The sequence below is a fragment of the Desmodus rotundus genome, chromosome 8 (genome assembly GCF_022682495.2).
Source record: "Desmodus rotundus isolate HL8 chromosome 8, HLdesRot8A.1, whole genome shotgun sequence".
In the NCBI taxonomy this organism is placed as follows: Eukaryota; Metazoa; Chordata; class Mammalia; order Chiroptera; family Phyllostomidae; genus Desmodus; species Desmodus rotundus.
In genome coordinates, this window is record NC_071394.1 from 107,193,737 (window position 1) to 107,221,052 (window position 27,316).

At 38.7% G+C, this 27,316-nt stretch overlaps 1 protein-coding gene across 1 annotated transcript in view; it reads left to right on the forward strand.

Moving 5' to 3' along the window:
• Positions 1 to 27,156, forward strand: part of MRPL3 (mitochondrial ribosomal protein L3) — a 39,380-nt gene extending 12,224 nt beyond the window's left edge. The window contains exons 6-10 of the mRNA XM_024565804.3: positions 3,785 to 3,845; positions 17,267 to 17,375; positions 21,511 to 21,588; positions 21,810 to 21,887; positions 26,224 to 27,156. Coding sequence (XP_024421572.1) covers positions 3,785 to 3,845; positions 17,267 to 17,375; positions 21,511 to 21,588; positions 21,810 to 21,887; positions 26,224 to 26,376 — 479 coding nt within the window. The 3' untranslated portion in view covers positions 26,377 to 27,156. The remainder of the gene's footprint in view (positions 1 to 3,784; positions 3,846 to 17,266; positions 17,376 to 21,510; positions 21,589 to 21,809; positions 21,888 to 26,223) is intronic.
• Positions 27,157 to 27,316: the final 160 nt, after the last annotated feature.

The window sequence follows — 27,316 nt, forward strand, 5'->3', positions numbered from 1 at the left end:
AACCGTGGAGAACTCTTTGTTTTCCGTGAGCGAGGGAGGAGCACTTTTGTTTTTAATGCACAGAGAGTTTCGCATTCGGAAAAGCCTCTCAAAGTAAATACGTCAGCTTTTAAAATGTGAAGTTTACTGTGTGTAGGCTGGCATTTTATTAAGTGGAGAATAGCTACACTTCCACCAAGAGAGAAGAATTTGAAAAACTATGGCCTGAAATTGGACAGTCACCAACCATAGCACTTGGATGTAAAGCTTATTACTTAAAAATTTCAAAGTATTTTACCTAATCCATGGAATATCAAAAAATGAGATTTGGCAATATACTTATATGGGTTTATATACTGTAATTAACAGCATTGATGCCTTTAAATTTCAGAAGAGCTTTCTGATCTCTTGAACTTGAGTTCTAACAAGTACATAGTTTTAAGATTTGTTATTTTAATATCTGGACTGAATTTTTTGAAGTAAAATACAGTTGTAATGGACCTTATTACTTGGCATGACAGAGGGTCAGCCTTGGTATAAGTTAGAATTAAGAGGTATTTTTTGAAGTATAAGTTTTGCAATTCAATGGAATTAAACTAAAAAGTGTAAAAATTAAGCCTGCGTTAACTTTTGCTGTAGCTCAGACCATGTGAAATTATTCTTTTGGGTGAAAAGTAGTCAAATATCAGCAATTTAGGTTAGTTAACCTCATAGAAATTTTTAATCTCTCCTGTTTTTCTTTTTTTAATTTTATTTTTCAATTACAGTTTAAATTCAATATTATTTTATGTTTGTTTCAGGTATATAATGTAGTGATTAGACATACACCTTACAGAGTGACTCCCATGATATTTCAAGTACCCCCCTGGCACCGTACATAGTGATTACAGTGTGATTGCTGTGGGCTATACTTATGTGCTGTACTTCACATCCCCATGACTGTTCGTGACTACCAGCGTGTACTTCTTAATCCCTTCACATTTTCACCCCGTCCCCAGCCCGCCTCCCCTCTGCCAACCATCATTCTGTTCTCTGCACCTGTGAGTCTGTTTCTGTTTTGTTTGTTTACTTTGTTCTTTAGATTTCACACATAAGTGAAATCATTTGTTATTTGTCTTTGACTTATTTCACTTAGCATAGTACCCTCTAGGTCCATCCATGCTGTCACAAATTCACCTGTTTTTTCTTAATTCAAGGTCTTTTTCTCCTTACAAATCCAGTTTAGGCACTGCCTTAAAAAGTACTACCCTTTGGAATTCTACAGCACTTTACTCCCATTTTTAAACAAGCGAACAAAAATTACCTTCCCATGCATCCTCTACTATATCAGGTCCAGCTTTTTAAAATTATTTTCATTAAAAAATTATTACATTTATGTATACTTGGCATACACTGTTAGTTGTATTAATTTCAGGTGTACCGTAGAGTGATTGCCCGTTTTCACACGTGCCAGTGTGATGGCCCCACTGATTCCAGTGCTAACCCTCTGTTAATTGGGCAAGCGCAGCACAATGTCATTGACTGTCTCTTCCTCCTTTTCTCCCTTCTCCCCGCCCCTCCGTCCTTGTGACCATCCGTTTGGTCTCTGTTTCTTTGAGTCTCTTTTTGTTCTGTTTTGTTTTGTTTGTTCATTTGTTTCTTTTATAGATTCCACATAAGTGAAACCACACAGTATTTGTTTTTCTCTACCTGACTTACTGCACTTGGCATAATACCCTGTAGATCCATCCATGTTGTCACAAATGGCAAGATTTTACTCTTATTGCTGCATAACATTTCATTGTGTATACCATATCTTTTTTATTCAGGCTGCGTCCATATCTACATAGTGACACATATATCTTTTTGAATTACTGTTTTCATTTTCTTTTGATAAATACCAGAAGTAGAATTGCTGGGTCCTATTGTATATCTATTTTTATTTTATTTTATTTTTTTAAAAATACCTGAGGACATGCTTATTGATTTTAGAAAGAGGGGAACGGAGGGAGAGAGAGGGGGAGAGAACATCAATGTGAGAGAGAAACATTGATCAGTTACCTCTCATATACCCTGACCATGGACTGAACCAGCAACCTAGGCATGTGCCCTGACTGGGAGTCAACCTGCAGCCTTTCAGTTTATGGCAGGGGTGTCAAACTCATTTTTAGCGGGGGCTGCGTCAGCCTCACAGTTGCCTTCAAAGGGCCGAGTGTAATTTCAGCTCCTTAACAGTTAAGGAGTAACTGTTACATTTATACAGCCCTCCAATTATTTCAGCTCTTTGAAGGCAACTGCGAGGCTGATGTGGCCCCCAGTGAAAATGAGTTTGACACCCCTGGTTTATGGGATAACACTCCAACCAACTGAGCCACAGCATCCAGGGCTGGAATATCTATTTTTAGTTTTTTGAGGGCTCTTCATACTGTTTTCAATAGTTGCCCCAATTTTCAGTCCCATCAATAGCCCACAGGGTTTCCTTGTCTCCACTTCCTTGCCAACACTTGTTATTTGTTGACTTTAATAATAGCCATTCTGATTGGTGTGAGGTGGTATCTTAGTGTGGTTTTGGTTTACATTTCCCTGATGATGTTGAGCATCTTTTTGTATGTCTGTTGGCCATCTGTATGTCTTGGGAGAAATATCTTTCCATGTCCTCTTATTTGATGATGTAATGTTGATTCTTCACCTAGATAATAAATTTTTTAATTGAATTTATTGGGGTGACACCAGTTAACAGAATTACACAGGTTTCAAGCCCACAATTCTACAACACATCATCAGTACACTATGGTGTGCATTCACCACCCCAAGTCCAGCCTCCATCCGTCACCATTATCCCCCTCTGCCCTCAACCACCTCTCTCTATCCCCCATTAGATAATAATTCTTGAGGTCAGGAGCCATGTCTTATACTTCCCTATTTCTCACTTTACATACTGTAAGTGCTCTATAAAACTTTGGAGATTAACTGCCAAATTAAATAGATCTTATAAGTGTTAATTCAAATTCATATAGATAAAATGCTGTGAAGGGTTTTGAGCTACAAGATTCATTAAATAGTACATTTCCCAAGTGCACTGAAGGGAAGATTTTATGTACATACAGCTAGTTTTAGAAATGTTAGTATATAAAATTAGGGGTATCTGTAGTAGCAGCTTTTTGCTATTCCAGATATCTGGGCCATGCTAGAGTAACTATGTTTTATTGGAATAATGACCAGTCTCCCAAAAATCTGATGTGTATGGGCTTTATAGGGGTTTTATACACAATGTAATTATTACCCAGAGAATGATGGACCTGTGTTCAAATAATTCAAGTTTCTAATTTGGATAATGTATCCCTAATGAGTAAAAAAAAGATTTGATCCAGCCCCAACATTTTTTGTCATTCTCTCTTTATTTGTCTTACATGAAATAGGAAACTTACCTTAATTTAATACATTGTTACCAGGACAATGAAGAATCATCCAACTTGTGTGTTTACCAGCAGGAAACACTGTGCTGGCACCAGAATTGCCCGATTCGGGCAGTGCCACATTGGCTGCCCAGAAGGCGCGCCAGCCGCCAGCCGAGCTCTGTTGGCGCGCCCCGGCACCCCGTCCCTGGGGCGGGGCAGAGTGCTCTTAACCCTTGTAGTCAGCTAAGGCATGTTTGGTGGATAATTTTGGTATCTTAGAGTTGGTGTTTCTACAATAATTATAGCTGCAGAAGAGAATCTCCTACTATTTTTGTTATCTAGAATATTTCCTGGGTGTGGTTTATGTTTAGTGGTTTCTGGGGAGGCAAACTTCATATTGTTTTTTTGTTTGTTTTCTTTTCATAAAGGCACTCCTCTCTACGCTGCTCACTTTCGCCCAGGACAGTACGTGGATGTCACAGCCAAAACGTAGGTCCACATAACAGGTTCTCTTTTCCTTTCATTTTCTTCGTATATTGGAAAATAACAGAGCAAGTGAAAGAAGTACAGTTTTTCAAGTTAGTGAGTAAAGGATAAGTAACCATTATTCTCATTCATAATTCTAATCTTTAATGCTACTGACTGTGCTGTTTTTTAAATTTCATAGAATTAGTTGTATGCGAAGAGCTCATTTCAGGTTACAGCCTTTAAACTGAGATGTGTGCCTCATTAAATGGGACCGAGAGAAGGGTCGCGCTGCTTGGGTTCCCTGTGGGACGGGCCCACTTCTGTTTGGAACAGCGGAGGCTAGATACAGTTGGATGGTGACCTGAGCGTGAGCAGTGCTGTGGAGTTCTTTTAAGATTATTGTACAATGTAGTGATTTGGTGGTTCTTTCCAGTTCTAGGAAATAGTTGGAAACATTTTGTACCATTCGTGGTAGTGGTGGTTGTGCCTAAGTTTGCCCTTAGGTAACTAGAAATCACCTTTGTGTTAAAAGCTTACTAGGATGAGGAAGAAGAATTAGTGTTATACCTTAAGTAATATTACACTTCTTAGGTAGCATGACATTATCTCTCAGTACCAGATAAGTGAGACTTCTTCTGTAAAAGCCAGTTTTTTAGTATACTTAAGCCAGGGTTTAATTTGATACAAATCAACACCGAACAGAAATGCTGACTGTGAGTCATATTACAGTGGAGAGTGGTATTTTGGGCACTGTAGTTTTTTCATATTTTACTATCAGATGGCTTAAGATAAGTTCAGTACTGCCTAGATGATCTCCAGGAAACATTTAGCTTTTATAAAAGTAATTTTTCTAAAGTTGGTTGAGGTTGCTTTACTATGGAATGAAGTCATTGAGCCCTAATAGGTTTGTGTAGAAATGGTTCAGCATAGGTTACTAGAATCCACATGGCCTAGGCTGCACTAAACTCCAAATATCAGCTCTTGGCCATTCCTGTTTCTTGTTCTGTCAACACAGCTAACAATTTTACTTCTTCATGTGCCTCAGTTTTCTTTTTGTGATTTGACAGTCTGCCGCCTGTGTTGCGAGGGTATTCGGACAAGGAACCCTTTGAGAGTGCGCAGTGGTCCACAGGTGCTCTGGGACAGTGACCGAGCCAGAGCCGCTAAATTGTCAAAGGAAATCAGACGACTGTCAGCATCAGTTAATCCTTAACCCTGTCAGTTAGATACACCTTCGTGTCCATACCATTATTGCCTCCTTTCAAATGTGGACCGTTGCAAGCAGCTGCTCGGTGCCTTTACCTTTGATGAGCTCTTTAGAAGTACAGTGGGGTAGATTGGCAGTGGAGTCGAGTCCTCTTTTTCAGAGATTATGAACCTCTCCCTGTGTCCCCCTGCTCCTTGATTGCTGTGGACTTACTCGTACTTACTTGGGTCTCTGAAATCACTGTTTGCGTGGTAACTTTGTGTATTCTGCCTTCCCTTGTCAAGAACCCAAAATATTGCAGTTGTAAAGCTTTGGTTTGGTTAGTTGGGAGATGTGTGTGTTCTGAATTAGATTATTTTAGTTTTTTAATTTCTGAATTAATTATTACCTATAATAAAATACCTCACAGTACTTCTGTAAATTTAAACATAGTTAATAGCATGTGAATTCCAGTACATATTTTATAGAATATATTGGATATTCTGACAAGACCTGTGAAGTCAGAGGCCTTTCTTGGCTGATACCTTAGACCGGATTTGTGACTGGATCGGATTGGAGCCTCGCTTTTCTAATGCCTGTGTTCAGTAAATACTTTCATTTCATATGCTACCGTTGGGTTTCCTTGGCTTCTTAAAAGTTATTTTTAAAACTCCAGCCTTCTCCTTGTTTGTATAAAATGAAAGGGGAAGTATGTTGGTTTTGCTTTGTGTTTTAAGATAATAAACCTAGAAAACGAGATTCTGTAAAGCCACATGCCAGACTCAGAACCAGAAAGCCCATATAAGAGCTGGGAGGACAATTAGTCCTGGGCTTTAAAGTAGTCAGTCGGCGGGTAACTCAGAGAAGGGAGGACCTTCCCTTGCGAAGACCCTCACAGTTGTATTGGCTGCGGTACAATATTGTTTGACTTCCATGTGTAACTGTTGGGAGGAGGGTCACCCCACATATGTGTGCACTGCACTCCGGTGTGCATACCTTCACTTGTGGTATTACCTGGGACCAGAATGAAATGGATTTTACTTGACCTTTTGCTGACTGTTTGGGATGACTATAGCTCTTACAGCTGGCATGTTATTACAGCCTCAGGATGCTTGTAAGTGCTTATAACTTTGCAGGATTGTCCTTCTCACGTGGAGCTGTTTTAAATTACTTCTGGGTACATTTGCTGCTGGCTTTCCTGGGTTGTGAGGTGGGTGGGAATGTGGGCATAGGTGTGTAAATGTTTGCTTGCTTTTATTTTTCCTTTTAAAATTCTTCTGTTTTTCCCTGATGCTTCTCATTTTTGGACAGTTTCCCCTGCTTGGAGTTTAAGTCCTTCACAGCCAATGAGAATGCTTTCTTTTCCTTGCCGAATATAAATGGAACCATCATCTTTTGGGAGTAGGCTCTTGAGTCCTCAGTCCCTTACTGTGGCTCACAACTGGCAGAGATTAACTACTGGGCTGGCCAAAAAGTCCATTTAGTTTTTTCCATAAAATAAAAGACATATTTTTTCATTTTCACCAACAACTTTATTGATTTGGATATTTTTAGCGTGTCTGCTATCTCCCACGTGTTAGAACATTGATTGTTCTCAATCAATGTCTCAATTTGACCGCTATCAATGGCAGCTGGTCTACCTGACCATGGAGCACCATCCAGCAAGAAATGTCCAGCACAGAACTTTGCAAACCACTTTTGACATGTTTGATCTGTCACAGCTCCTTCTCCAGCCACTGCACAAATCTTCTTTTGCATTTCAGTTGAGTTTTTACCTTTCTTGAATTAACAAAGCATAATATGCAGAAAATGTGTATTTTCTTCCACCTTCAATATTAAAATGGCTACACAAAAAAATTATTGATAATTTTTTAAAAATGCATGCTGATATGACAGCTGTCACAATACAGTCTAACAAAATTGTTTCGAATCAAGTTAAAGACAGCTAAGTGATACTAGGGCCATCTGACAGAAAAAAACAAATGGACTTTTTGGCCAACCTGTACCTTGTCCTCCATCTCCAACCCCTGTTTTAAAATTTTGAAACTTCTGGGCTCTGTCTTCATGGTAATGAACCCTGTTACAGTTGAGGAAACTAGGGGAGAAATGTGCAGTGACATGGTTAGGTCAGAGATGAGGGACATGGCTTTACAGACCGGAGCATTGGTTCTCACACTTGAGTGGGTCTCAAGATCTCCAGGAGGGCTTGTTAAACACAGGTGACAGATAGGACCCCCGGCCCCCATCTTCTGACCCAGTAGATCTGGGGTAGTACTTGAGAGTTTGCATTTCTAACAAGTTCCCAGGTTACGTGGTTGCTAGGAGTCCAGGGACCACACTTTGCAAACCGCTGGACTGGAGAATAGCCAAGAGCTTCCCACTTCTCAACCCGGCACAGAATCCTATTACCTTCTTTTCTTTTACGCTACTCAAATTGTAACAGAAACATTTGTTTTAAAGCAAATAAATGTAATCAATCTGGTTTCAAATAACATTGTCAATAAAACTTGGCCTGTTTATTACTCACATTTTAGCATGAAATAGAAAACTTGTCTCTTTAGTAATTGACTTCATTATCTCTCTTCCATTAGAAAAGAGAAAAACCTCAAATTAATCTCTAATTGAATTCTTCGTTATTCTTGTGTTATAATAATTATATTTAATTGTAAAACTTACACTTGCTTTGAGTATTTCAATTTTAATTGCTGGATTAAACATACTTTAGAAATAACTAAGTAGGAAAATTTAAAACAAAAAAAAATACTGCCTAATTTAAGGGAAGAAAGTTAATAGAATCCATCTACTTCAAGAATGAAATTGCCTGCAGATTTTTATTTTATTCTTTTAAATTTTATTTATTTATTTTTAGAGAGAGGGGAAGGAGGGGAAAGAGGGAGAGAAACATCTATCTGTTGCCTCCCACACACTCCCAACTGGGGATCTGGCCTGCAACCCAGGCATGTGCCCTGACCAGGAATGGTACCAGTGACCTTTTGGTTTATGGGATGATGCCCATCCCACTGAGCCAGTCAGGGTCAGACATTTTTAAAGTGACCAGTGACCCACAGTAGCAGCTGCTTTTTGAAGACTTCCTTAAAATTTTTACATGTTCCTCAATATTACATTGGGAAATCTGCTTAAAGATACATTATATTTACCTGTGCTGAATTTGGGTATAATTCTCCATATAAATAAGTAAATATACTTGTGTCACTGTGGAATGTAAGGTGGAATATACAGTTACCAGAGTTTATTTTAATTTTTACTTGTATACCAGAAAGAGATTTTTACGTAAAGGGTCTGAGAGTACAAATTTAATTTAGGTTATATGGGAAAGATTTTTTTCATCTAATAGATATGTAAGCATTTTAGCAGAATAATTTTTCACAATTTTATTATGCTATTAGTAGATAATAAAGCCTAGTCTTTGAAATAGGGCAGTTTTATGTTACTCATTCAAAGTGAAACTTTAAGATTAGCGTGTATGATGATATGTTCCCCACTCCATCACCACCAACACTACCTCACCCTAGTACCCTTTAAGGTTTACGTTCTTATTCCAGAATGGTGATTATGTTCCAGTGTAACTTCTGATGGGGGATTGAGATCGAACGCTTTCTCTTTAACCCTCTTTCTCAGTAGTGAGGAGGAAACTGACTCTCAATTCTATCTTAACATAGTCTGTTTAGCCCATTGTTTTCTGTTGAATCCTAGAGGTACTTATTATAGTTTGTAGGGTTTTTTTTAATGAAAGCAATCAGGAAAGAAGGAAACAAAGAATAAGCGAAAACTGTAAAAATGCATTCTGTGTTGTTTAGGGGGAAATGTTAGGTCTCTGTCTCACAGGACCTGAAGGACACAGGTGGTGAAGAATTGCATCCATAGCAGAGGCCAAGGGGACACTGCCTGGCCAGGCATCATACGGAGTTTTGAATTCATGACAGCGACATACCTGATTTTTTTTTCTGGTTTTCTGGAATGGATGAATGGATTAATTAATTAATCAATTAATTAATTTAGATTTTGAAGCCCAGATTGAACTCAGAAAGCATGTCATTCAGCTCCTTAAAAGATTTTTTTTCTTTCTGAATGAAGAATAACCTAAAAATCTTGTCTGTAGGTCTGGGCTAATTAAAACAACCCTTGTTTTTCAAGCATGATCTTATTATTCTAATAGCAATTTCTGGCCAAATCTTATTACCTTAAAATCATCGGTATCCTGCCCTGACCGGTGTGGCTCAGTTGACTGGGTGTCGTCCTGCAAACCAAAAGGTCACTGGTTCGATTCCCATTTGAGGCACGTGCCTGGGTTGTGGGTTCGGTCCCCAGTTGGGGCATATGTGAGAGGCAAGCAATTAATGTTTCTCCCTCACACACATGGATGTTTCTGTATTTCTTTCTCTCCTACACTTCCCCTCTCTCTAAGAATAAATAAATAAAATCTGAATGGTGGCAATAATAATAATAAAGTCATCAGTGTCCTTTAAATTCTCATTGCCCTTTAGCCTCAAAACAGAAAAGTAGGCACTTACCTCGATAATGTTGTCCCTGGTAGAAGAATGAAAGGAGTGGGCGAGATTGGATAACTTGAGAGAGCACCTTTGCACATTTTCTGAGATCCACTTAGTTTGGGCTCTTTCATTAAGATACAAAAATGTGTACAGAAATACTGCTGTTCATCAGAGTCTGCCTTCGGGTGTAATTCTCGCCCACTCCTGCACGTTTTCAATTTCATTTCATTTTTAGTAGATTACTTTATTTACTAGTTATTCAAAGCAGTAAATTTTTAAGCACATTAGTAAAACAGTCCTCAAAATGAGTAATTAAACCATGGAGGGCAACAATCTCTGTTAAAGAAAAAATCATCCCTATGAAATCAGTTAAAGTGAGTGCTTGTTCCAAGAAACAGGCTGGAGTTTGGAGAGTCATGTTTTAGGGTTATATTTTGTTGTTATGTTTAAATTTTTTTTATAGTAGGCATCTATAATTGACCCACTTTTAACTCTACAAAGAAGCAATTTTTGTAACTCAAAGTCAGTAAAATTAAGGCCTAAGGGAGAAAATCTAGGAAGTGGCTAAACGCATGGTCTCTGCTTTGTTAGCCCTGTGGCCTAGACAGCTTTCTTAACCTCTCCGTTGCCTCATCTGTAACAGGAGAACAGTACAGCACCTACTTCAGAGTCAGGTTGCAAAGACTGCGTGAGATACTGAACAGGAAGCTCTGAGCCAGAGGCCTGTCACATAATAAGTGTTTGGGAGTGTTGGCTACTCTCGTTATTACTGATACGACTACTTTTTAATTTGTTTCAGATTGTAATACATGTTTTCTTCAGTAGGAAATATCTTTTTTTAAAAAAAGATTTTATTTATTTACTTTTAGAGAGGGGGAGGGAGAAAGAAAGAGAGGGAGAGAAACATCTATTGGCTGCCTTTCCCATGCCCCCAACCAGGGACATGGCCCACAACTCCGGGGAGTGTCCTCCCTGGGAATGGAATCGGTGACCTTTCGGCTCAAAGGACAAGGCCCATCCCACTGAGCTACACCAGTCAGAAATATCTTTTTAAATGATTAAAAAATATTGAGTCATTAGGAATTCAGTTGTGGCATTTCTTTTCTTTATTTGTACTGTTGACACTATTGCAGATGTCCCCATTTTCTTTCCCTTTGTCCCCTCCTCCCAGCCCCTGCTCCCCATTCCCTCTGGCCGTCACCGCACAGTTGTCCGTGTCCATGAATTGTACATACATGTTCTTTGGCTAATCCCTTCACCAGTATATCGAGTTCTTGCCATGTTACTGTAGACTGTCTTTTATGTACCTTACAAGGCAGTCTAGGTAATTTTCAGATTACACACCATTTGCTCCGTCTAGAATTTACAGAATAATGACAATGCCCTTGAAATAGCTTCCTGCCTCTGTGATTTGCTGGACAGTTGTATATTTTTCTGTAATTCATTCCTCAAGAGGCAGGATGGCCTGGGTTGAAAGTGTGGCTCGATGCTTTCATTTACCAGGGATTTGACCTTGGGCAAGTAGCTTAGCTTCTCTGGAGGTAGATTTTTTGATCTTTAACATAAGGGTGTGGGACTAAATGGTTTCTAAGGTTCCTTTCAACTGTAAAAATCTGTTTCCAAAAAATAATCCCTCAGTTTTCCAAGAAGCATAACTCATTCTTGTCTATATTAATGAAAAGATAATACATAACAACAGATTCACAGCACAGGGCAATATGGTTTTCTGATTGAAGAAAAGATATGGCTGAAGACCTTCGAAAAACTTAAATCCTGTTGTAATATTGCAGAATTGGGTATGTGAGTTTTCTTTTTTAGAAAGGAGTAACAGTTTTCAGGAACATGTATAAAGGACACATGGACAAAACCAAAGGGAGGTAGGATCAAGGGTGGGAAGTAGAGATGACTGGATGTGGGGGAGTGGTGGAGGGAACTGTCTCCATTTCCAAAAAAAAATGTGGGGGAAAAAAGATGACCAAACAAACAAACAAACAAACAAACAAAAGAGCATACTGAACTCAGGGCAGCAAATGAGGTGCCTTGGGTTTATTTAGGACAGCCAGGACGTGCGCCCTTTCTCCCATGCTCCCAGGACTCACAGGAGTCACTGAGCATTTGGCTCTTTGTACTGTCAAGTGAGCTGGATTTGATGCCAGACAGCTGTAAGCAGGGCACTTCTAGCAGTTCCTTGTTGATAAAAGTGTTCCGAGATGTCGATGGGAGTCATGTGGATTTTAGTCAGACACAGAATACCTGCATTTCAGGTCCCACTGTCCCAAATGCACTTAGAGAGTAACGGCGCTACAGGCATCTCACGCCGGCTGCTCACTGTGCTGGAGCACAGAGCCGTCGGCAGAGCCCAGCCTGACTTAGTCGTGGGCTCAGCAGCTGTGTATCACCGATCAGACAGTTTAGACAACAGCACTGAGTTGGGTGAAGCTGAGCCCCAGAGTTTACAGAGGGCGTGAGTGGAGATGCTTTATCCTTAAAATGTGTGGAGGGGAAAACAGGTAGATAATATCTGGGTGAGTTTGTTGAAATGAAGAGGAGCTATAATTAAAGATTAAAATGTTTATGCCGTGTTAGTTTATCATAAATTAAAACTGAAACCTGATGGAGATAGTGAATAGCTAAGAGGGCCTTTTACATGCGTGTGTTTTCATTTATTGACACTTTTTATTATTATTAAAAGCTTGAGTGGTTTGAAGCTAAAACATAACGAAGTGGTGTTAAGGTATATGCTATAAGACATTATTTAGGTTGTCGGTTTGGACATTATGCTTTTATATTCAATAGTATTTCTTCATAGTTAAAGATTTCATCTTACTCCAGTCTGTTCTCAGTGGTTCAGCTTTATAAAGGCCAGTCTGGATTTTGGCTAGGAACTGACATGAGACTCCATTTCCCCGTGTTCAGATGTAGTGTTTAACCAGAGAAGCTGGTGCTAACCTTCCCACCCCACCTTCGTTTTTATTTATTAAATATAATAATGTAGCCTGGTCTGGGGGTACCCTTAGAGGACTCAAAAGTCCTCTCTTCCATTTGGTACTCAGGCACGGGTTTTCTGAGAGATTGTGTACAAGTCACTTAAAACTTTTACAGCATAAATCAGCTCAAGAGAAAAAGTTAAATCTTAATTTGGAAATGGTTTGGATTGAAAAACCTATTTACAGTATGCATTTTGATTTTTTAATAAAACGATCAAGTACTTTTCAGCTGATGCAAAATTTGACGACACCTTCGGTTCTTTTTCGTGGCGATGGTGGAAAGACAGCAGCGGGCAGGGTGTCTGAGGCTGAGGGGAGAGATGAGCAAAGGCACGGAAGAGAGGCATATTCAGGGGCCGCCGAGTACTCTGCTGGGGCTAGATCTGCAGTGGGCGGTGTTTGAGAAGGCAGTCTGGGCCCACGTATCAAAGACCTTATATGGGCCAAGCTAAAGAAATTTCTAGGGAACGTTTAAGGTGGTTTAGTTTGTTTTCTTGTTACTGCTGTTTTTATTTTTAGAGCAAAAAACAGCTTGTGTGATAAGCTTATAGGAATTTCACACTAGTGGTCATGGAGGAGGACATGTTGAATCGAGAGGGAGGAGTTCAGTTTCTGTTTCTGGAACACCGATTGAATGGCCGAGGTACTTCTGGTTACATATGGCCTGTGCGTCTGCAGAATGGCATGTTAGCAGGATTCTTGCCAGAGGGCAGTGTTTGTGGAACTCCAGCTTCAGGGGTCAGCAGGCTTTTTCTCAAAAGGCCAGATAGTAAATACTATAGGTTCGTGAGCATTATGGTCTCATTGCAACTACTCAGCTCTGTATTTCTAGCTCTAAAGCAACCATAGACAGTAAGTAGAAAAATGTGCATGGCTGTGTTACAATAAAATTTTTATTTACGAAAAGAAGTGGCCAATACAGGCCATAGTTTGCCAAGCCCTGGTTCAAATTATAGTGAGAAGAGGGGCAGGGGCAGGACTCTGAGATCATCTTTTCATGCAGCTATAAGGGGAAAGGAACTCCTCAAAGAGCATCAGGGGGAAGAAAATGATGATTGGGGTAGTGGGGAGAAGGTGGTAAGAAGGAGCAATAGAAGACAATTCTTTTTTTTAAAGGAGCCATAGGAAATTGAACACTGTATATCTGATATTAAGGAATGACTTAATTGTTTTAGATTGTGAAAATGGTAATGTGGTTTTGTTCTTAAAAAGCTTCCTTATCTTTTAGAGATCCACATTGAAGTATTTATGGATAGAATGATATGATAAATGGAACTTATTTTAAAATAATCCATTGGAGGGAAATAGATGAAACGAAATGGTCTTTGAGTTGAAAATTCTTTGACCCTGGGTGATGGATACATAGGGATTCATTGTACCCGTCTTTCTGCTTTTCTTTTTAAGTTTTTTTTAGAGAGGGGAAGGGAGAGAGGAAGAGAGGGAGAGAAACATCAATGTGTGGTTGCCTCTCATGCGCACCTGGCCTACAACCCAGGCACGTGCCCTGAGTGGGAATCGAACCGGTGACCCTTGGTTCGCAGGCTGGCACTCAACCCACTGAGCCACACCAGCCAGGGCTTTGCTTTTGAATATGTTTTAAAACTTCCATAATAGAAAGTTATTTTAATAAAAGTCTTTGGATTTGGGAATTAAGGGGTTTACTTGAGAGTGAGTTCCAGAGACAATTGAAGAGAAAAATCAATTGCAGGTGATGGGTGACAGAGGGAGAAGCAGTTTGCTTCCCGAGAAAGGGGCAAAGAGGAATGACCAGAGAGAGAGAAGGTAGAGGAAACGAGTGGCGAGGGAGACTGAGTGATGCGAATTGTGGAGGGAGTTCTCGGAGGACTCAGCATGGAGGGATTTGAGAGCGTCCCTCACCTCATGGTCATTTTGGTTTATCCCCAAATACAGTGTATCCTGAACCATGAAATCAAAGGTACTTTCCCACAAAGTAGGAAATAATGATGGGTTTGTATAAAAGCCTGTGTGTCTGCTGGTAGACATTTGGGCATTTGTCACAATATGGCAAGGGACTGAAATTCACATGACAGTCATCTCTAGAGATTTATAGAGTGCAGTTGAAAACATTAAATTATGCATTCTCTTCTGCAAGATTCTACAGTCATACCTTTAAGTCCCTCTTCTCGTTTTAACACCATCTGCTTAAACTTTTATGAAAGACATGCCTGTTACACAACATTTGGAAACTACAGGGCAAAATTAAGAAAACTAATAATGTTTTTTCCTAAGACACGGTTAATGCCAGTAACAGAATTACTCTAACTTCTCTAGGGTGGGCACTAGAATTAATACACCATGCCTTCTCTTTATGCATTTAAAGTACGCTAAGGAAACAGGCCAAGAAACAGGGCAATGAAGTCTCCTAAATGTAAATAGTCTTTCTGAGTTTTTGGGGGAATTCTTGCTTTAACAAGTATAAATGCTCTAAGTAAACCACCTTTTTGTTTTTCTAATTTTCAGATGTTTCACTAAATTTGGAACTTTTAACATAGTGTTCCTTCTGATTTGAGTTGTCCTTGGTTTGAGTGTCTCTGCTGTCATTAACTAAAGCCTGCCTTAGGGAGGGGGCGGAGCGTGTGTGCTGTGTGTTGTGTATCACTTCCGGTGAAGGGACCCGTGAAAACCTTACATTCGAAATGCGAGTGGGCATGCTAAGAACAGATTAGTTCACTCCTTTTGTTTTGTTCTCAAGTGGGATGACAACCGAGAGAAGCAATAGAATAGGTACCTGTACCACCCATGGATCAACAGGTGCACTCTATTCTCCATCACTTCATCTGAATTAAGCCAGTAATTTGTCATGTCATTTGTGTTTTGGCCTTTTGTGTAAAAGTTATTTATTGAAGAGTTTCCCATTGTACGCAGTGTAACAACATGGTGTACTCTAGGGCTAGATTAAAAAACAGTCTGCAATTAGCTGCCAGATAATTAGCACTTTCAGGATACCGTTTTCATCTTATAATCATTTACTCTCAAAATGAGCTGAACTGTCTCCTGTAATTCACCTGGCACGTGTGTTACTGGGGCAGGGTCATGCGCTCTCTACGTAAGAGATGAATCAGGGAGCTCGGAAGGCACCAGCAGACTTTCTACCAGGAATGGCCAGTGTTAGAATGTGGTCTTTTCAAAACATCTTCATTTTAGATTGAGTGTTGCCAGTCCCCTCCCCTTGTTTATTTAAAGTGTTATTTGCCAAGCAATATCATAGGTTCAAATGACTCTAGCTATTGCCTTTTTATTCTTAAATTGCCAAGATTTTTGTTTTTCAAATATGTGCTAAACTCCTGTGTTAAATGGAAATATTTGTTAAGTTTCTAAAGCAAAATTTCAGTAAAATATTTGATTGTCCTAGTTTTTCTTAAATGTTAATCTTGCAATTTTTCTTTAATATATGTTAAACTTTCATTTTAGCTCTTGTCTCAAGAATAAGCACTATTTTGAGTTTTTGAGACAAAAAAAATGTATATATAAGTAAGTCTTCCAGTTGATTAATGGAAGAAAGTGGTGTAAGCTACATTTAAATTACTCATATACAAATAACTTTTGACTTGTGATCTGATAATATTCAGCTGTTAGGTTCTGTACATCATTCAGACTGTGTTTACGTTGAATTCTTCATTCATCTAAAACAGACTATTATGCATGTGTGGTTACTTCAGTCCATTACTCTCTGATAAGCTTTGTTAAGTGCATAGCAAAGTCCTTGTGGAAATAAGATGCTTTTCATAATCTTTTGCTTTTGGTCCTTTTTTTGTAAATGGCCTAAACTATTCACTGTCTATTTAATAATAATGAGCTTTGTTAGGGGTTAGTAAACACAACATTAAAAATATGTTGACCTATTAACTAATGAAAGTTGGAAAAAATGTTCATCTTGAGACTCTATAAAAATACGTCCAGTACAGCTTACAATTTACTGTATCCTTTTCATTGTATCATTTGTAGTGCTATGTTTGACAATCAGACAGGCTTAATAATGCTTTGAACCTTAGAATTGTTCACTTTCCATCTCCATCCAGAATGTTTCTCTAGTTAGAAGACTTTGAAAGTACACTGGTTTTGTTTAAAAAATGAAATACTACACTTCAATAAATTATTGCTCTCTGATTTTACTTTTTCATTAGCTTCCTCTTCAACCCTTGAAACTGACATCCATCCATCTGGTATCTTCTAATAGTAAACCATTCAGCAGTTAGGGCAGTATTGATTTATTTAGTGTTCCGTTGGGTTAGCTTTCTATTGCTACCTAACACATTACCCTACCAGGGGCGTCCAACCCGCAGCTCATCACTTTCGCTGTAGTTTATTCCTTAGAAGGGAGTTGCTAGGCCCACCCAGGTGCAAAAGGAGGTGATTCCGTAGGGCATGGGTACTAGGAGGTGTAGGGATCTTAATGGTGCCTGCCGTATCTCTTGGGAGAACTTTGGAACTTACAGAAATTTACCGCTCTTCCTTTGTTGCTTCCTAGGATTCTGGTGGTAAACTCCCTGTTCAGATTGAACTCCCCTCGCTTAGCTTGCTCTTGTCTCACAGTCTTGAATTAATCACTTGTAGCTGCTCTCCAATAAATTTTGGTGTTTTTGCAGGAAGGGGTTCAAACCAGGTCAGAGATAAAGGACTGCTCGTTTACAGATAGGGGGCTTTGTTAAAACTCTAAGGCACTATATCAGAAAGCGTACTGTTGGAGGTGTTTTATGCTCTCTTCACCACGCGGATTCTAATGTTTACCTTGTTCAGTATTGGTAAAGGTTTTCAAGGTGTCATGAAACGATGGGGATTTAAAGGCCAGCCTGCTACTCATGGTCAAACGAAAACTCACAGGAGACCTGGAGCTGTTTCAACTGGTGTAAGTACAACTTAGTGGTTCTCCTCTTAACGCGAAACGCTCAGCTTCTGTGCGTGTAGTGCCTTAGTCTGTGCTTGGGATCAAGTCACATAATGTTAATCTGACTCAAGGCGGGTCCTAGTACTCAAGTCACACTTTTTTGAGTCCTGGTCTTACTTTCCAGAGGTCAACTTGAATTACTTAGTTATACCCTACATATCTACAGTCAGTATTCTTAATGTTTTTCTGCCTACTTTCTCATTCCCATCTCTGACTCCTATGCTATACTCTGAAGTCAGCTGCAAGAAATCAGAGATTAGAATGCCCTTTCATCTGGCCCTACTGGTTCCTTCACCAGTTTTTTCCCCTTAAAAGACAGTTGGGAAAGATCGTCAAGGACAGTATAATGGTGCAAGAGAAAAGTGGTAGAGAAGCGATGGAGAAATAGACAGTAAGTGCACAGAAAATGGAGAAGGACTTTTGTATTGCTAATTCAGTTCTACTTTCCCAGAGATACAGCATTAAGTGTCAGGATAGGGGCTGGGGGTGTTCTTTGGAGCATCAGAGTAATGCGAGTTTAATCTCTGAAGCTTGATGTATATGTACATGTATGGTCAACTGGAAATATTTCTGCTTCTTTCATAAGAGGAGTGCAGATTAAAGGTACTCCGGAGTTGCTCATTTCTCCTGCAGCAGATTATGTTATGAAGCTCTTTGATTTTTACCCCTCTATTAGTAAGAACATAGGGAAACAGGCACTCATACATTGCTGGTGGGAACACAAATTAGTGCATCTTTATGGAGGAGAATGTGGCAATATCTAGCGGAACTACACATCAGTCCTACTTCCAGGACTTTACCCTGAAGATATTCTCCCCAAAATATAAAAATGCATTTTCACAAAATTAGTCTTGCAACTTTATTTGTAATTACAAATGTAAATGCCCACACCTGGGAATTTGGATGAATAATATTTGGAATTGTACATCTACTCAAGAATAATATGCAGCTGAAAAAAGAATGAGAATCTCTTTTTTAAATGATGGAGTGATTTCCGGGGTATAAGGAAATGCACATGTTACCTGCTTATTTTTGCAAAAAAGGACCAAAAAGATAATCCAGAAACTAATGAGATGTATTACCTACAAGAGATGGGTGGGACCAGTATGGAAGGGCTAGGAAGTAGCAAGAGTGACACTTCCTGGATATACTTTTTTGTTATACTTTTTATACTTGGAACCATGTCAGTGTTTTATATATTCAAAATAAAATGAAAGGGGGAGGATCCACGATGGAATATAATAGAAGACAAACCTACCTGTTTCAAATGAATAGCATCTCCTCACCAAAGAGGTGGGGAGTAACTCAAGTAACTTTTGAACACAGTATTTGGCTCTATACCCTGATTCTAAATTTAAAATATACCGTGCACAAGTGTTGAATCCTAATTTTGTATATTTGCAATGGCGTTAGGTAGCTGTTCAGAAGTAATTTTCTGTGAATTGTAGGATTGATAGGTAAATATGTGGATAATGGGAGCCAAGTTTCTCACTGTTAGAGAAGGGTATTAAGTTAAGAAAAGGAAGGAAATTAAAATGAACCCTATAGTGTTGATAGGAATCAGTATATACTTACTATATGTTTATGTAAAGAAAGAAACATACAGATTAATAAACGAATGGGAGGAAAGGGACTGCTCTTCTTTACAGTATAATCTCAGCAAACAAATGTGGAAGGAATGATGGAGTTAGAATTTCACTTTGACAGCATCATAGGAATAATTGATTCAGACAGCAGTTACCAATAAATGCCAAAACAAGTGGTGAAAGCTTGATGGAAACTAGTTATTTACAAAGCCCCGAAGCAAATTGCCTCTTAATTACAAAGGGAAAAGTAATAACCGTAGAGTGGATTAACCCAGTGAGCACATCCTTAACTAACTAACTGATCAGCGTTGTACATCACCACTAATTGAACAAACCAACACAAAGTGCCTCCTGATCGGATTCCAGGAAAAAAATGCATCATCACTTCTGTGGTGATGCCTATGGAAAATGCATCTCCTCACAGGGCAACATTAGACAAGGCCAGAGTGAGTGATATTCTACAAAATAGTTGGATTGTAGCCTTCAAAAATGTCAAGGTCACGAAATGCAGCGGCTGCTCCAGACCTACGGAGACTAAAGAGATGTGACAACTAAGTGCGATGTGTGATTCTGAAGTGGGTGCTGGACTTGGGGGGAAATCGTTATAAAGAACATTAGAATGTGGACTGTGGATTAGGTGAAAATGTTTTGAATTTTCTGAGTTCTGAAATTGTACTGTGGTTATGTAAGAGAGTATCCTTGTTCTTAGGAAATAGACCTTGGAACACGTACAGGTAGAGGAACAACGTGTCTGCCGCCAAATTTTAGCTGACGTAGGGCTGTGCACACATAGCAAGAGCGAATGGTGAAGCAAATGGGCGGCGTGCAAATAATCGGCACATTGGGGTGAAGAGTATGAGAGCTTTCTGTGTTACTTTTGCAACTTTTTATAAACATAAAATTATAAAAATTATATAAAATAAAAAGTTATAAAAATGAGGTAGATCATAAACATAAACTTTAGAGCCTAAGACCTCCTTTTAGAAAATGTAGAAGTAAATCTTCATGACCTTTGGTATGGGATAACTTTACATATGACACCAAAAATACAAGTAACAAAAGAAGATACAGACAAATGAGACTTCATCAAAAGTTTAAACTTTGTGCTGCTCACAGTATCATCAAGGAAACGAAAAGGAACTCTTACAACTCAATAGTAAAGAATAACCCAATTAAATGTAGGCAAAGGACTTTGCTTCCCCCAAAAAGATATAGAAATGTCCAATAAGCACATGAAAAGATGCTTAACATATTTAGCCATTACAGAAATGTAAATCAAAACCACAGTGAGATGTCTATAGTTAAAAAGACAGATTATAACAAATGATGTCTTTGTTGGCAAAGATGTGGGGAAAATGTTCTAAAATTAATTGTGGTAATACACAGCTTTTTGAACATACTAAAAACATTAAACTGTACCCTTTAAAAGGGTGAAATATGTGGTATGTGAACTTTATCAATAAAGTTCTTTTGAAAATTAGGCATGTAGGAAAACCCATTCTTACAATCCAAGTTAGTTATTTGTTATGAAATATACTGTTGTGTGTTTGTAAATAATCCTTTCAGTAAGGATTAGCTAGTGAATGCCTTTAAAATCCTAAGAGTTTGGGTATGCTTTTAAGGAGAGTGAATTTACTGGGGAGGGCAGAGTCTTTTTTTAGTAATGTAATGTTAAGCAAGGGGCTTATCACAGAGCAAATTAAGCTTTGCTCTGTGATATAGAATAAATATAGGGTAAGAGTGGTACTCCATCTGTAATATTCAGAATTGTCTTTAAAGGTGTGGATTATCCCCTAATACGAGCTGCTTCCCCTGGACGTTTGCCTCTTGTGAGAGTAGTGATGCAAAAGTTTTTATCTTCCAAGAATTCCTGCATTCTGAGGGCCTTTCCAATTTTGTATGTAGTTCAGATTTGCTTGTTTAGATGTAAAATGGTTATCCATTATCAAAGCCAAAATCAGAGAAACCGTGTGAAGCTGTTTGATTTCTGTGAGTCAGAGACAACCAGGGCTGGACAAACAAACTCAGTGTTCTTGTAACTCTGTCTGTTAATCACCCTGGTGCAGGAAGGGCACATCAAAAGCGAGGGTGGGGAGTCGGGCGGGTTCAGCAGCAGTGGTGTGGACGGGGACCTTTAAATCCTCAACACAGAAGGTTAGTGCAGGCCGGCCAGGCAGTTAATTGTTTCTTTGGCATATGACGTGCTTGTATATCCGTTATTACTATTTTTAAGTTCTCAACCAGTATTACCACAGCTGCTGCTCTCTTGTTACTTGAGTTTTTCCCCTAAACCTGTTCTTAATCTGTATTTATTTTGTTGCTCTAATCTTAGATTACTCTTACTGGGGTGAATGTGCCTAAATCCGTATGTAGTTCTTTACTGGGGCCTAGCAGAATGGGGGAAAGATGAAACATTTTAATAACTCCTGTCTTAGTTTACATTTTGTTTTGATCAGAACTGTTTGAAGTTGAGAGTACTTAAAAGTGCTGATTTCGGTTCTCTCATTCAGGATGTTGCCAGAGTCTGGCCTGGAACTAAAATGCCTGGACAAATGGGAAACATCGACAGGACAGAATTTGGACTGAAGGTAAGTTTCTGAAGTGGCTCTGTTGGGAGCAGTTAAATTAATGCCGAATGCAGCGGCCCAGGGCATGCGTTTAATGTCGTCTGTTCAATTATTGTTTGCTCAATTTAATGATCGATTCTAACAGGTTTTACAGTTGTTGGGGGTAGCGAATACATGAACTGTGTGTGTGATACGTTCTCAGAGTTTTAACTTGTAAAGTTTGATTTTATTTCTTGCTTTAGGTGTGGAGAATAAACACAAAGCACAATATAATCTATGTAAATGGCTCTGTACCTGGACATAGAAATTGCTTAGTAAAGGTATGTTTAGCTGTCTTTATTTCCCATTGTTCATGTATGTGGGTGTGAATAAAATTCTCCTTTAACCCATAAGTAATGTAGCTTGAAAATCAATGGCTGTTTTCCATGCGTTCTCTGATTTTTTTTCTTTTCTTTTTTTTTTTGCTTATTAGCCTGAGTTAAAAAATTGCACAAAATAACCTATAGTATATGTCTATAAAATGATGAACCTGCAAAAAGGGTAGAACCAGTAAGCAGAGGCTCTTTAGAAATATGGAAAGGAGATTAGGATACTTTTGCCAAAATATGAATAATACAGGAAGAAATTAACTGAGAGAGTCAAGAAGAAAGGTGATTAAAGGTAGACATTTTAAGGAGAAATCCTGTTATTATTATTACAACCATTGCTCTCATTGTACTTTTAAGTATTTTTCCTGAAAATATGCATGTTCATTTTTATGTTCAAAAACAAAGTAAAAAGAAAACAAATATGTTGTACAGGATAGATGTGAAGCAAAACTTGTGCTCTCAGAGACTTACTTCTATCAAATAAAATACAAATTATATGTTATGCCTAGGATTTAAACTAATACAAAGTAAAAAAAATCACTTGAATTTTGAATCTTTCATTCTAAGAATAAATTTGTACAATAATAGAATAATAGCTATTCCTAGAAATATATCCTTTATTAATTTCCCAACAATAACAACAAAAATAGGTTGAAACTTAAACCTGAGATATTTTTTTAAAGATTTTATTTAATTTTTAGAGAGGGGAAGGTGGGGAGAGAGGGAGAGAACATCAATGTGTGGCTGCCTCCTGAGCACCCCCTACTGGGGACACGGCGTACAACCCAGGAACATGCCCTGACTGGGAATCAAACCAGTGACCCCTTGGTTCACAGGCCAGCACTCAGTGCACTGAGCCACACCAGCCAGGGCTAAACCTGAGATTTTTCATACTGGGTCTCTTTCTATGTATGGTTTTTATTTCTTAAAGTAGGTTCTACTATTAGCATAAGGTACAATATCTGTTTTAATCTTACAGTAGTTAAAGTTCCCTTTCTGCCACTCTTTATTTTTTGACTAGATTATTCTCATCTTTCTTTAAAAAATGTATTTGATGAATATTAGCAAGATTTTTTTTTCTTTTAAAGATTGCAGGTGTTAGGCTGAAGTAGGTTTCCAGTCTCCAACTGACTACAGCGACAGGCAGTTGAAGCCAGCAGGTTGTCATTGTGCTTCTCATAACATTTTGGCTTCAAAATGTATTCCTACCTCTCACTCCAGATTTATTACATGTTATGCATATCACAGCCTAATAAAAGGGAAAAAATGAAAATGATTACTTCCCATAATACAACTATACTGGATACAGGAGATTTTTTTATGTTGCCAAAGCCTTACAGGATCCACACAAATAACGCTCCTTTTTTTATCACAAAATCATAAGCATATAATCTGTAACATAACTGTACCACACTCAAGCACACCGTATGACATTTTGGGTGAACTGTTTCAATTAAAACTGTAAATTATCACACCCATATTACTGGCCTACCAACCACACTCAAGCGGGCCTTCCGTCTGCCGGACCCTGTGTGTTCCCACTTGCTGCACACGCGAGTCTCGGCTGGCTTTCCGCCCCTCTCACCGCTGCCGCCGCTGCTGCTGCTGCTGCTGCTGCTGCTGCTGCTGCCGCTGCTGCTGCCGCTGCCGCCGGGGCTTCTCAGGCACCACCTCTGCTTGTTCTTTCACACCAGCGGGGATGAATCGGTCGGTTAGCTTGAAAAACCATAAAACATGCGGTGGTTTTTCTGATCTGGCTGGTACAAACAGATTATAATCGATAACATTCATTACTCAGATTTTCATCCACTTTAATGAAAAATTGCTTTCAAAAACTGAATCAACTCTCTTAATGGATGATAGCCTGCTATGGCTGAAGACAGTCAGAAGGTACCCCAGAGGCCATTCCAAAAGGGGAATCGAAATATGTTTTGAGAAACTATAGCAGCAGAGAAATGTCTAGTCCACTTTGAACTGTTAATATATTTTCAATGAATATATTTTCAACAAACATTTTGATTAAAAAAAACCTCATCTTGGAACAAAAGTCTTTGAATTATGGTACCTAAACAGCTTCTGTTTGGTAACCTTAAATGTCTGCCCCCAAGCATTAAAGTGTAGGTTCAAATGGGGTATTTTGTGGGCTTGTGTTTTAAATGTTAAAAGTTCAGCACACCTTTTGCAGTCATTCAGCTCCCTTTCCCCATTCCTCCAGGCGACTGAGTGCAGAGCAGGTGAGGAAGTCCCCGTGCCAGGGAGAAGGAGGCACTTCCTGCAGGACAGGCAGCCTCTTCCACATCCATTCACCCCCCCCCCAGGAGCTTTTGCTCCCTCAGAGTGCGGGCCACCAATACCATGTTTCTGTAATTCTGAAATTAGTACCCATCGTCTTAGGAATGACCGACCTGTTTAACTACTGTAAGCCTTTGTTGCTTGGATTCACTGAAGGTATCGAGAGAGCCTAAAGAACTGTTCGCAGCATAGTTTAGCTTAGGTTATTAAATACCCCTCGTGCATGCTCATGCCTATATCCTAATTTATAATTTAAGTTCATTTTCAAGTGTGCTTGTTTTTTTTGTGTGTGTCCTAACCCCCACCTTTCCTCAAGGATTTGAACTGATTTGCCAATTCACATACGTATATAAAGAATGAGGCAAATAGTTGAGGGGTCTGGGGAAGCTGGGGTGCAGTTAAGTGCACAGACGCACGTGCCGTGCGGTCTTGCTCGCTGTTAAGGCGGCCGCACACTTTGGCCCTCCGTCCTGGAGGCACCGTCGTGACTTAGGTTTCAAGTCCATGAGCTCCAGTCCAGTAGCATTTACAGTTAGAATGTTTAAGCAGTGCAATGGTCTGAAATGTCCCTCAGATATGGTAAGTTTAGAAAAATGTAAAAGTAACTGAGAATCCACTGTTCAGGTCATTTGTGAGCAAATGTTTACATTTATCAAATTAGCACAGAAAATTTTATTGTTGATTTTAATTTTTATTCAGTTTTATTTTCAGTTCTAAATTCTGACACAGTTTAAATTGGTAAGAATATGACCTCCCCCCCCCCCCAGGTTAAAGTTCAACCCCAGATTAATTGGAAAAAAATGTTTATTTTCTTTTGGGCAACTTCAACTTACCAATAGTTTTTTGGAATAGTTTTAACAAGAGAGATTAAAATAGATACGTTTTTCTGTACTTAGCTATTCCTAGCAGCTGTGTACTTATTTCAGCCAAAATGATTATGACTTATTTTACTCTGTGTACAATTAATTATATGTAATTTTTTTTATTCCTCTCTGAAGACTGTAAAACACAGGTGGCAAACACAAGGCCCCCAGGCCGAATCCCGCCCTCCACCTTGTTTTATCTGGCCCGGCACCTTGTTTCTACCCAGTGGCAGCGCCGGGCTCTCCCTTAACTGTTAAGGAGTAGTTACATGTATACAGTCCTAAAATTACATTCGGCCCTTTGAACCGTGAGGCTGATGTGGCCCCTGGTGAAAATGAGTTTGACACCCCTGCTGTAGCTAGAATAAGTCAGAAGCTTTAAAGAGCCCAAAGATATTTTCCAAAAGTAAAACCCAACCACTTAGATTATATCAATATCTGGACTATTCTTTGGTTTATGAATTCATAGATAGAATATTTTTAGAATATAAAGAGTTAATAGAGATACAGACTTAGGAGTTTTTTTTGTCTTTTTTTGCTGAATATACTGTTCTGTTCTTAGCTTGTAAGTTAGAATGCTACTTGTTAAATGTAAGCTAATTTCCCCAATTATATTTTTGATTATGTGCTCTTAGAATTAAGACTAATAAAAATACTAGGTAAATTATTTTTAAATTCAGCTAAAAAATCTGTGGTATAAAATAAGATAAAAATAGTATGAATAGATAATCATAATTGAGAAGTAGATAGTAATACCTTTTAGGTATATAGTTTACATCAGATCTTTATATTTGAAAAGTCAATTTGGATATAACTTATTTAATAGTAATTAATAGACTGTAATTAATCCTATTGGGCCATTCTAAAGACTTATAAGTTATGGATAAGATATAAATTAATAATCAGTAATTTTCTTAGGTAGCTGATTAACTTGAAGATTAATTTCTATCATTGCCTTAATTAAATTTATAAGTAAAAAGAATACATTGAGTTCCTTTTACATTATAACAGTTGCATTATTCACATTAGAAAATATAGGAACCAATATTCCTTGATTATGAATAATAAGTAAAACAGGTTATCTTTAAATGATTGGTAGCACTTTTAATAAGATCTTTGCTTCCTCTCCCCAGATCAGAGATTCTAAACTACCTGCATATAAGGATTTCAGCAAAAATCTGCCGTTCCCCACATACTTTCCTGACGGAGAGGAGGAGGAGCTGCCGGAAAATCTGTATGATGAAGACGTGTGTCTGCCCAGCTCTCCCTCTGTCACGTTTGCCTGACCTCCTTGCACGTGGAAGGACAGTGCACATGCTTTCACCTTTGATGAGCCAGAACAGTGATAACCCAGGAATCATATTTTGCTTTCTAAGCCACAGCAATATCACACTTGCCACCTTCGTCAAGGGCAAAAATGTGTCATTCATCCTTCAGTGGCATTTTTAAAAATATTATCACATTAAATAAATTGATTAAGTAGATTGCATATGCCAAATTTCAATAGACTCAGAGTTTGCATATTAGCAAAATCTTTGTAATTTGTGGATTTTATTCCTTTTTTTACCCCATGTTTTTCAAGTTATCTTAAGATGTTCATAAATCTCACTCTTGTTAAAGACCTGTCTTTGTGAAAGCACAGCTGTGGGCCAGTGGCAGCCGTGCGGGAACTGTGGTGCGACCCATGTGGGTAGCATGACCCGTGTCCCGAAGTGCCGTTCTGTCAGTCGTCCACATTTCAGAGTCCTGGAGAGAGAGGGAAGGGAGCTCTCTATTTAAATTACAGAAACACAGATGTCATAGTACAAGGCCTGCCAAAGACAGTAAAATTACAAATTGTGGGTCTTAGTTACACTTTTGTTGAGAGGAATATTTATTTTTTAGTTGGATCCCTCAGCTATAAGATCTGTATGATTATTTTTTCATGATGCCTTCTAAAAAGGATTTGAAATGGCCTGGGGTAGTACATTCAACACACTCTTATTAAGAACCTATTGCTGAAAATATTAATTAATGGCTCCTGAATTCTCTTCATTGTATGAAATTAAAATGTGTTTACCAATGGCTACTTATGACAAATAATTAAGCTTAACAATGTTAAGTATAAGCAGGCCTCATTGAACTGCGGGATTTACTCTGGACCAGAGTCCTGGGGCCCCACGGAATTCCTTTTATCTCCAGATGTTTTCTGAGACTTGATTCGTACGGCCGCCTGAGGGACTTATT